This window comes from Rattus rattus, chromosome 4 (genome assembly GCF_011064425.1).
Source record: "Rattus rattus isolate New Zealand chromosome 4, Rrattus_CSIRO_v1, whole genome shotgun sequence".
In the NCBI taxonomy this organism is placed as follows: Eukaryota; Metazoa; Chordata; class Mammalia; order Rodentia; family Muridae; genus Rattus; species Rattus rattus.
The window spans coordinates 113224659-113236808 of NC_046157.1; the positions used below are offsets into that span (position 1 = coordinate 113224659).

At 43.6% G+C, this 12150-nt stretch overlaps 1 protein-coding gene across 1 annotated transcript in view; it reads left to right on the forward strand.

Moving 5' to 3' along the window:
• Positions 1-2022: 2022 nt before the first annotated feature.
• Vwa3b (von Willebrand factor A domain containing 3B) overlaps positions 2023-12150 on the forward strand; it is a 162773-nt gene continuing 152645 nt past the window's right edge. The window contains 3 exon segments of the mRNA XM_032899725.1: positions 2023-2221; positions 8791-8885; positions 11555-11805. Of these exon segments, the coding sequence (XP_032755616.1) occupies positions 2023-2221; positions 8791-8885; positions 11555-11805 (545 nt within the window).

The following is a 12150-nucleotide window of genomic DNA, read 5'->3' on the forward strand; positions in this document are numbered from 1 at the left end:
GCAGGGTGGTAACACTGTGTCACTGCTGTATTCACGAGCAGTCTGTGAGGCAGCACAGAACAAAGGGCTCAGCCAGAAGGCTGATTGACATATGGAAGCTCCCGTGGTGTTTGTTCCTATGGTAATGACAACCCGAGAGCTAGACTGGAGAGCCGAGGGGCCTGGGCCAGATTCTTAGCCCCTCTATCAGCTGTAAGATCGTGAGCCAGCTTGTTAGCTCCCCGTGTTGCTTTCCTTATTAGGAAAATGAGAATAAGAATCGTGTCTACCTTGTGAGGTTGTTTTGGGTTGATTTTTTTCAAATTAAATTAAAAATTTTAACGACACGTATACAGGTGTGTGAGAGTATGGGTCCATGGATATGAACTGCTCTTAGGGGCTGGAGGAAGTTGTCAGATTTCCCTAGAGCTGAGGTTAAAGGCTGTTGTGAGCCATCCAGTGTGCTTGATGGGAACCAAACTTTGGTCCTCTGGAAGAGCAGAACATGTTCTTAACCACGGAGCCATCTCTCTACCTCGTAAGGTTGCTATGAGAATGTTTACTGTACTCTATGTGTCATTGCATTAAGAGCTTGCTCTTTAAGCTTCTAACTTTTCTCAAAACATCCCTGGCTTGGGGCCACCTGACTTTTGTGCCTGACAAGTCATAACACCAAGACTTTGAAGAAATTGAGTTTATTTATTTTTTATCTCTATATTTTTTAAAGATTTGTTTATTTTATTTATATGAGTACGCTGTAGCTGACGGACACACCAGAAGAGGACATAGGATCCCAGATGGTTGTGAGCCACCATGTGGTTGCTGGGAATTGAACTCAGGACCTCTGGACGAGCAGTCAATGCCCTTAACCGCTGAGCCATCTCTCCAGCCCTACCTATTTCTGTATTTTTAAAAGAGTCATTTTCACATGTGCAGTGTGTGTGTGTGTGTGTGTGTGTGTGTGTGTGTGTGTGTGTTTGAATATATGTGAGAATTTAGGGGTACATCCTTGGTTTATTGCTAGGGTGTTAGGATCTAAATTCCCATCCTTATGGTCTGTAACAATCACTCTTAACAATGGACCCATCTCTTCAATCCCTAGAATCAAGTTTTAGAAATTGGAAAGGAAAATATGTTTGTTACTAAAAAGGCTTTGCAGTCCTAAGAAACAATTTTAAGCACAGGAACATTGGATACACAGTAATTAGAACCTTCTCGCTGCCTCCCAGCTATTGATACAATTGGTGAACTCTGGTCTTACAAGGTTACCTTTGCGCCCCCTCTCAGGACCCGCCCACTTGTGGTGAGCAGGTTAAGATACTGTATTACAGTTGAGGCAGTCTCTACCCCTTGTGTAAACTAGCTATATTTAGACCAGAGGAGATGAGTTTAATATGGTGTCTATTGCTTTGAGTCCAGTTGATCCCAGAACAGCTGGTTCCCTCAGTCAGAAGGATGAAGTCCAATTTTAGAGAGAAGCCTCAGAAAGTAAAGCACTCAGAGTATAGACCCGTGTCTCCCAGCGCACCCGAGCTGCTGTCTGCCATTGCCTCCCAGTTAGCTAGCCCACCCCAGGCTTTTCTCTTCTTTATTCTTGTTGGGTTCAAAATATTCTGGGTGAAGATAATTGACACGCAGATGTACAATGTGGCTTCTGGGGACAGCGCTTATTTTCCAAAATGGAAGAGTCTTATATTTCTAATTATAAAAGTAAACCCCACTTTTGAAATGTTCAAATAATGCAAAAACTGAGATATGGCAGAAAAGGCAAAATTGCACACCCTTCTGCTGTAGTAATATGCTTTATATTTCTCTGTGTTTCAGAGCATGCGTCTATGGATAGCACTTGGTAGTATGCATCTGTACTATAATTTTAATGGGTAAACACAAGTCCATATCATGAGTATACTGTATTTTATAATAAGTCAATCACGATGTTGATATTAGATCCCCCCAGCCTTTTCTTCAGGAGCCCCGGGCTTGACAGTTTTCCTTTCGGGTGGTCCCTTGTGACTTGGGAGGTCTTGATTTAGAGATTTAGAGATGTGGGAATCAGAATCACGTTTCATTATTGTCTTAGAGCCATGGGAGCAGAGGCAGGAGCGACTGAAGAAGACCGGGACCGGTGTGGCAGAGCAGAGTCTCCTTTCGTCGGAGCAATGGCTTCAGCTGCATGGGCTGAAGAGCAAGAAGCTGACTTTGAAGCAGATCTTATCACAGATTGGGTTCCCTCAGAGTGAAGGTACGGTGCTCCCTGATGGCCTCAGCCCCTTCGAAACCATGGACCTCTGCGCTTGCTTCGATTTCCACGTCTCTGTCAGGGGGAAGTGCTTGCACATCACATAGAAATACAACTGTAACTACGCAGGACTGCCTCACTTCACCCGTGTGTGTATATGTGTGTGGGCATGCATGTGTGTATGGTGTGTGCACGCACACATGTATGGAGGCCAGAGGAGGATGTCACTGCTTTCATGGCTAGGCTGATAACCATGAACGTCCAGCAGCCTTTTGGTCTGCTCTCTCCCACTCTCTGCAGATTCACATGGACTGGACGTCATGAATTTAGCTCCTAACCAGTACTGTTCATAATTGCTTCACGTCTGTTCCTACCGTACATCGTGTATTACTGTAAGAGATGGAGCCTTTCTGTTTAGACAAAAGGGGAAATGTTGGAGGTTGGCCTAGTGCTGTGCATACAAAGGCTAAATTCTGAACCCCAAGATCCAGTTGCTCCCAGATGAGTGTATCCTCATGTATACTGGCTTTTGTTATGCAAACTGGGCTCCCCAATTTAAAGTTACTGGTTAATGAAAGCTTAGGGCCTGTGACTGGGCAGAACAGAAAGGTGGCATCCGAGAATCCAGTGGGAAGTCTCAAGAGAGACTACAGGAGAGAAAGGAGACGAAAGGGGGTGAAGGAGAAGGAGGAGAAAGGAGACAGAGGAGATTGCCAAGGGCCAGATGGATCATAAGCATGTGGTCAGGAGAAGGGGACCCTAGGACAGGCTGATAGAGCAGAAATAACCCAGGCAAGATTCAGACAAGTAATAATGGACATATGGCTGGAGTGTAAGTTAGAAGAGCTCACAACCTGCCTAATCTTACGTCATGCCTAGGTTAATAGCTGGCTAGAATAAATAATTCATTTACATAAGCACTTATTTTTTTCTTTTTGGCTGAGTGAGGTGGCACATGGCCTTACTCCCTGTACTTAGGAGGCAGAAGCAGGTAGATCTCCGTGAGTTCTCCCTGGTCCACATAAGAGAGTTCCAGGACAACATGGGCTACATAGTAGGCCCTGTCTCCAGCAAAACAACAACAACAAAAAAAACCCAAACCCTAAACCAGAAAATATTTATATTACATTTTATTTATTTAGCTGGGGTTAGGGGTCGGGTGTGAGGTATGCGGTAGCCAGGAGAAGGCCTGTGGGAATCAGTTCTCTTCCTTCATCTGTGGGTCTTGGGGGCAGAACTCAGGTCCCTGACCTGGTGGTAAGGACCTTTACCTGCTGAGCCATTTCTCCAGCCCTCTGCCTTATTTATTTATTTATTTATTTATTTATTTATTTATTTATTTATTTATTGTTTTTTGAGACAAGACCTCTCGTTGAAACTGGAGGTCCGGGAGGTCAAGTTGGTAGCAGCCAGTAAGTTCTGGAGAACCAGCTGTCTCATGACAGACATTCACCGACCGTTTGATTGCTTTTTGTTTTTCTTTGAGACAGGGTCTTCCTATGAACCCCTTCTGGCCTGGAACTCCCCATGTAGCTTAGGCTAGCCTTGAACTCCCAAAGGTTCTCCTGCCTCTGCTTCCCAAATGCTGGGATTAAAGGTGTGCAGCATGGTGCCCCACACTTTTCTGAGTGCTGAAGATCCTAACTGGGGGTCTCGTGTTTGTTTCACAGACACTTTAACCAATGAGACATTGTTTAATTCTCAGCCCCCAATTTAATTCTTCACAATGAAAAGAGAGAAATTATTTTTTTATTTATTTTTTATATATAAGTACACTGTTGCTGTCTTCAGACACCAGAAGAGGGCGTCAGATCTCATTACAGATAGTTGTGAGCCACCATGTGGTTGCTGGGAATTGAACTCATAACCTCTGAAAGAGCAGTCTGGTGCTCTTAACCGCTGAGCCATCTCTCCAGCCCCTAGAAATTATTTTTATTTACTCACACCACAGCAAAGGTCTCAGTTGTCCTCTGGGGTGAGCAATGCCCCCTTTAGATTGACTGAAGTGATTGCTCTATTGACTGAGATGGTCGCCTCATACTGCAGGAAAAATGCGCCTTTTCCTTTTGTGGACTAACGGCCCATGTATTTTTATTTATTTATCTTTACTTTTTTAATGAATTTATTTATTTATTGTGTTTGTGTGTGTCCATGTGAGTGTGCATATGTGGAGGTCAAAGGGCATGTCTGTGGAAGTTAGCTTTCTCCTTTTACCTCGTCAGGGTTCAGGTTGTCAGGGTCGGCAGCAAATGGTCACCAGCCGGAATGCCTGTGTTTCTAAATGCCCTGGCTAGGGTGTTGGTTCTTCCCTCTCAGCAGTGCCCATCCCTGGGCAACATGAAAAAGTGTGAGGGCCTTTTCATCTTTATTTTCCCGGATGTTACATTGCTTTGAGGCATTACTGAGAGGCGCCAGTGTAAGAGAGAGGAGGGCCCTTCTCCCACATGTCTGTAACCTGGTGCTCGGAGGAAATACACTATGGACGATCCCAGTAATCGGGCAGTTCTGAATTAGTCTATAAAACAATTATTTATTCAGCAGCCAGCAATGCCAAGTTTCGAATGCGAAGCCCACACTGTTTCACTTGCCAGCTAGTCCTGCAGTGTCACTTGGGGTCTTGGTCACGCAGTTGCCACAGGCCGATCTGGACCAGTCCCCTGAACTTAAGACTTTGCTCGCCAGGGCTCTGCCTTCTTGTGTAATTCCTTCTGAGGTGCTGGCACGGCTGTGTGCTGCTTACATACTTAAGGTTTGGGTGTGTGCCTATGATTTTCTAATATTGTAAGATAACATTGTTGGTGATATTCTTCAATGGCCTTTCATTGGCTTGTAGAATTTACATTGGTATTATCTTATTTCTGATCTTCATAGTTTTCATTTCCCTTTATTAAATCGTTTTGTTTTGTTTTGATTTCATGAGACAGGTTTTGATAGACAGTACAGGCTATCCTGGAATTTGCTCTGTGGCTCAAGTTAACCTTGAACCCACCATCCTTAGTTAGTGTTCTCACCATTTATTGAGTTAAAAATATCTTGGGCTGGAGAGATGGCTCAGTGGTTAAGAGCACTGGCTGCTCTTCCAGAGGTCCTGAGTTCAAATCCCAGCAACCACATGGTGGCTCACAACCATCTGTAATGGGGTTTGATGCCCTCTTCTGGTGTCTGAAGACAGATACAGGGTGATTATAGATAATAAATAAATCTTTAAAAAATATATCTTAGATATATTTGTCTTTCAGAATGGTGCTATTTACTTTCCAGGTATCCTAGGACTCTAGGGAAAAAAAGTATCTTGTCTGGGTTGAGTTTTCAGTTTAACACTATTGAGGCCAGAGAATTTCACCCGTGAACTCTTTGGCTTTGAAAGTGTGCTGACCCTCGTCCCGTGTCTCACCATAGTGATTTCGGAATATTTTTAAGTTTTGCTTAGGTCAAGAGCATTCATAGTGTTGTCCATATATTTAGTAATTCTTGTTAATGGATTTGCCTCCTAGTTTGGTTGATTTTGTTCATGTATCAAACCCAGAGGTCTGTACATGCTATGCCAATACCCTACCATTGAGCTCACTCCCATTGCTCACAGTGCGTCTCCCTCTCCTTGAGGGTCGGTGGCCCATGAAGACAGAGGGAACAGAAGCAGCGAGCAGGGTTTGGACGGCCACGAGTGTGATGGAGAGGATTTCCGGGAGTCAGCTTCCGAGAGACAGCTCATTTTATGGTTCTGGGGATAGGGTATGCAAGGGCTTTTACAGTTGCATGCAGGAAGGGCTGATTGGTCACAACACGGTACCTAATTATTAAAAGGGGCAGGAAGGAAGTGCAGGATTTATATGCTGAGTCTCTTGTAGTGCTTGTAGGAAGCTCCACTCAGGGACATCCTCCAGCTAAAGTTAAGTATCTGTGCTTAGAGGCATTCTCTAACCAAGGTCAGGCTGAGAAAGGGAGCCCTCCATTTTGTACTAAGCTCAAAAAGCTATCTGGACATGGCGGACTGTGACCTTAATGGCGGGTTCTCTCATAATCCAACATTTAAAAGATATTGCTGATGGTGTCTTATTTTTATTTCCCGAGCTGGAGGTCAAACTGAAGGCCCCTGTTCATATCTACCAGCTGGTTTTTATGTCTGTTGTTTACTTTGGAATTTTTTTTATTGTTCCATCTCCAAGCTTATTCACTCTTCGTTTTGCTCCTGAGCCCCCATATACTAAGTTTTTAAATTGTGCTTATTCCGTTTTTTAAAAAACACTTAGAGGGCTGGAGAGACGGCTCAGTGGTTAAGAGCACTGACTGCTCTTCCAGAGGTCCTGACTTCAATTCCCAGCAACCACGGCTCACAACCATCTGTAATGGGATCCAATGCCCTCTTCTGGTGTGTCTGAACACAGCTACAGTGTATTTATTTTATGCATATACATAAAATAAATACATCTTTTAAAAACAAACCCACTTAGATCCAGCAAGGAAATGTGGTTCTTTTTTTTAATCTTGAAAAATTTTATTATTGGTATATATTAACTACACAAAACAAGGTTTTGTGACATTCCCATACACACGTCTAATGTTCTTTGACCATATTCACACCCATTAACTCTCTCATGCCCATCTTGATCTCCCCAAATAGTTTCCATTCTCCTGAATGTTCTCTACTTCTTGATTCCTCTGCATTTGAGAGAAGACAGGTGGGGTAGAAACCCAAGGTCAGGATTAAACAATTTCTACAACATATTAGTTCAGGTGCTCAGCTCTCTGTGTCATTTCCATAATTTGGAAGCTGCGTCTTTGTGCTTCCTGCAGACTTAGGTAAGATTTAACTCCTTTTCAGATCTCTGACGGGGTTGAAGACTTGTTATAGTCTCACAATTAAACCTCAGTTGTTTACCATGGAAGATGCTCTAGATTTGAAAAGATTTTATGTAAACTACAAGGTATGATATACACCGCTAACATCCAGTCCTTCTGTCAATGTAGCTATAGTACTCTAACATCTGTTCTTACTTAAAGAGATTATAATTCCATACCTGAATTATGCTCTGATTTTAACTTGCATTACTATCTGAAAATCGTGCTTTCAAATCTAGATCATCTTCCATAGTGCCAGACAGTTTGCGTTTGATTATGAGACCATAAGTACTCTTCAATCCCATCAGAGATCCGAGAATGACTTAAGTATCACCTGATAGGAAGCACAAAACATAGCTTCCAAAACTTGAACATTTTGTGAAGACAGCTGACAACCTGGACATAGATACACACACATATATATATAATATATAATATAATATAATATATATATTCTGTACCAATGTAAGACATTATAACTTCAATTTTGCACCAATTATAAAGATCTCTACTCTACCAATGTAAGATTATGGCTATACAATGCTTTGTCTAAGAATGTAGACATCCATCCCATATATCTAACTTCTTATAATAAAACTCTATCCCCCTTTCTCCCTTCCACCCCCTTTCTTTTACCTAGGGAAAGAAAGAAGAAGAAAGGAAAGACAGAAATCCCCAAGTCTAAGCTCTCTATTTAGTTTCCTCCCTGTTAAAAACTATGAACATTTCCAAATTATCCCTTAAATTGAGTGACATCATCATCACTCTAAAGATGTCTCTGAGAAGCCTTACCTCATCTTCTTCTACCATCATAGCTCATCCCTTGAGGTTCTGTGGTCTCTGACAGCTCCATGAAGGGCTAGACGTGTGTTTATGTAATACTGTATTCCCATCCAGTTTGAACTGGTCCTGACACACAGAGGATGCCAGGAAGAGTGTGTACCTAAATGTTTGCACAGCTGAGCAAACAATCCAGTAGTCCTTCGACACGGAAGCCATTGTGCATTTCGGCTGGCTACTGGGCTGTCCACAGACCTACCCCTCTCACGCCTCCGCCAAGTCTTGTGATGCTGACATCATGCTGATGTCACCCTTGGTTCCTCTGGATCGATTACTTGCTCACTTCATTCCGCTTGAGCAGCGGGCAGTCCCAAAGTTGAGTTTTTATATTTATTTATTTATTATGTCTGGCTAATTGAAGAAATGACATGTCACCTTGAAACTTTTATTTGCATTTGTGTGTGGTGCGGTGTGCACATATAGTGTGCATGCTGCTGTGTGTTCAGGTGGGCTTACGTATGTGCACATGTATGTCCATATTTCTGGTTTATTGAGATGGTCTTGTATGCATTTAATCCAGGCTGGCTTTGAAATCCCCCTTCTCCTGCTTCCACCTCCCAGTAATGGGATTACAGGTGTGAATGCGCCCTGTTTTGTAAATTAAGTCAAACCTTGGTAAGATTTCAGGCATTAAGCACAGTTTTCATGTTGTGATTTTGAACTTGGCCTCAGTTGTTCTAGATAAAAGAACCAGAAAATGAGCCCCACCTGCCCCTCATGATTTCAAAGATTTCTACATGTCACAAGCATTTATGTTTGTCATAGTTCCTGTAAAGACTTTATGACTCAGGACAGAATACAATGCATTAACAAATTATTGAGAAAAAATGTTTGAAAACAAACCCGAGAGTCTTTGCTGATACACCATTTTGATTGTCTTCATAAAAATGCAGATTATGTGACTTCATTGAAGAGACTCGTGGCTTCTCGGTATGCTGATGGCCTGTTCCCACGGTTCTACACAGCAGAAGATGGCAGGCTGTACAATGTGAGTCAGAGGTGCCTCAGTCTCATGGAAAGAGGTTGCGGTCGCATCTTAGGGGCTAAGTAGTGGTGGTGGTGGTTGTGGTGGTGTCTGCCTTTAGGGGAAGGCAGAGGCAGGAAGATCCTCTGAGTTCTTAGCCAGCTTGGTCTCAGAGCAAGTTTCAGGACAGCCAAGGCTACACAGAGAAACCCTGTCTAGAGAAACAACAACAACCCCCTCCATAAGCCCCTCTCCTAAACAACAATAAAAGATCCCAGGGCTATAGGATTTCCCATCTCAGGTTTTCTGTGGACAGTGGCCGAATGATGAAGTTGTAGTTGAGCGGCTGGCGAAGGAAGCCCGGGGCCTGAAAGAGATGAGTATGGAATGCCCTCGCTCAGAAGAAAAACCCTTTTGAACTGTATTTTGAAAAAGAGGGTGAAAAGAAGACAGTATGAGAGTAATCTCTGAAGTCACCCAAGAGACGAGTGGAGGCTGCTCTTGCCTGCCGGAGCCACGTGCTAGGGGCAGCGATGGCAGGTAGAGAGTTCATCCACGTCAGGCTAGGACCTACGACTGGAGTCCGAAGTCTTGTTGGAGACACACCTCTGAGCACCACGGAATCTGTAGGGGCCGTTCCAGGATCCCTGTGCTAGTCAAGGTTGTTTAAAGGAAGAGGACTAGTAGAAAGAATATATCTAAAGGGGATTTATTATAGTGTCCACAGACTGTGCTCCAAGTAGTCCAACAGTGGCTACCTCCTGTCGGAAAGGCCGAGAATTCATAGCTGTTCAGTCCAGGAGACTGGGTGTCTCAGCAGTCCTGGTCTGGTGCTCGAGAACCGGAGGAATCCTAGAGGGCCGCTGGTCTTCAGTCTACATTGCTCTCCTGAAGAATAGGCGCTAACACCACCAAAGGAATGCGGGCAAAAAGAAAAGGCTTCCTTCTTTATTCACATGGGCTGCTACCAGAGGATGTGGCCCAGATTTAAGGCGGGTCTTCCCACCTCAAATGATCCAATCAAGAAAATCCCTGCCGGGAGTGCCAAGGGACTTGTTTTCAACTGATTCCAGATGTGGTCAAGTAGACAGCTATCCATCACAATCCCCGACAGATACTCGGCATAGCACGGTATTTGCATAAAACCCATTCAATTCCATACGTTATCGCTAGATGAGTTATAATACCCAACACAATATAAACACTATGTGAATACGTCTTACATCATACTGGATAGGAAATAATAACCACAAAAAAACCCATTCATAGTCAGTATCCACGTGGTTCACTTTTTAATATTTTCTACCCTAGGTTGGTTAAACCTGAGAATATGGACACTGACTGGATAAAGAAGGCTGACTGTATTTACTAATTTAAAGATGCACCTCTGAGTTTGGTGAACTAGAGCTATTTTTTTAAAAGATTTATTTATTTACTTAATGTATATAAGCACACTGTAGCTGTCTTCAGACACACCCAACCCCATTACAGATGGTTGTGAGCCACCATGTGGTTGCTGGAATTGAACTCAGGACCTTGGGAAGAGCAGTCGGTGCTCTTAACCGCTGAGCCATCTCTCCAGCCCGCTAGAGCTGTTTTTAACTGGTCCACATTAAAATCACCACAGAGCAGAGATGTCGTTGCCACATAAATCCATCGCCACATCCCCTGAAGTCTTTCTGTGACTTTTCCTAGGTCGATGGAATGGGAACAACCATCTGCTTAATCAACCCCAGATGAGGCAAGGATAATGGACCAAAGAAAGGGTCCGTCTAGGTCTAGCTCAATGAACCAGAGTTTATAGGGGTTAAAGGAGGGACTCAATGGCAGCTGCATCATGGGAAAAAAAGCCCACAATACCAAGCACAGCTGACTGAATCCTTGGAGCTCTATTACTAAATCCCCTCCCTCCTCCAACTTGTAGCGACACAACACAGTTTCGTGCCGAGGGTCTGGAAAGCTGAGATCTTAAGAGAAACCACGAGGTTTGGCAGGGGCTGGGGCATGACTCAGTGGAAAAGCACTTGTTGAGCATGTGCAAAAAAAAAAAAATACAGATGACACAACTTTTTCATTCTGTCTACCTCTTTGCATTCTAAAAAGCCTCGCGGTTACGCCAGGTGTGCTTAAAGGGTGTGTACATATCAATACATTAACAATAACAATGCCCGCAAGTCTTTGTCACCTTTAGGGTGTCCCGGAAGGTATCAGTGGGGGCGATGAGTAACTGGGTGACCCAGGTACAGAGGAGGTTGACCCAGGAGAGGGGCAGAGCGACAAAGGTTAGGGTCACGAGGATGAGCAATGCTGAGAGGCTGTCCTTGAAAGGAACTGGAGCCCTTTGAAGAAATATTTTGCAGCGTCTTCTTACATAGGAAAACTTTTCAGTGGGACTTTAAAAAAAAATCTGTCTTGGCTAGTTTTTCTTTCTTTTATTCTATTTCTTCAAAGTGCACCTGGACCATTTTCTGGTGTTCTGTATATATATATTTTTTGAGTGTGTTGCAGTTTGAAGAGATCTCACTATCTTTCTGAGAGGCTGAACTCTCTTTCCTGGCTCCTGTGTGGTTTGAAGGGCACTTACAGAATCCTTTCTAGATCACATCTCCAGCTGTATCACCGGAACTGAGGTTCCAGCTGCCTGTTTTGTTACCATCTCATTTTTTTAACTTTTCATTCTTATTTTCATTCAGCTGACAGCAAAGGCAGAGCTGATCTACCAGTTGGTGGATTGTTTAACGCAAGCCGTGGAGAGTTATAAGCAACGGATGGACTGGCTCACCAGTGGGAGCCGGCAGATTTTTGGTGTTATCTTGGAACAGAGAGTCACCATAGTGCTGGATCTCAGAGACATTCTGAAGGAGGAGCTCAATCTGTGTCAGGATGCTCTGACAATGGTCCTCCAGGAGCAGGTGGCTCTCATCACCAGTTTCAACATCATATGGTGAGTACCCAGTGGAAACATTCTCGTCTCTGGGGAACCTCGCATCTTCAGAGTTAAGTAGCAGAGCTAACACAGTCTGATGGCAAGGGAGGAGGATTATCATAATTCCATCGAATGTATAATTTCAGCAGAAAACCCACGACAAATTTATTATTCACCTTAGGGAACTTTTATCTGCACTACTCAGGACACCTTAGGTTTTGTGTTCAGAAAGATTTGGAGACTTGCTTTTCTTCAATCTCCTGGCAGGTCGAAACATGAGAATTGTGTATATGTGTGTGTATTGAAGCTGTAAGTCTCGTTTTAGATTGGATATTGAGATTAAAGGCCACAACTCTTGCCGTC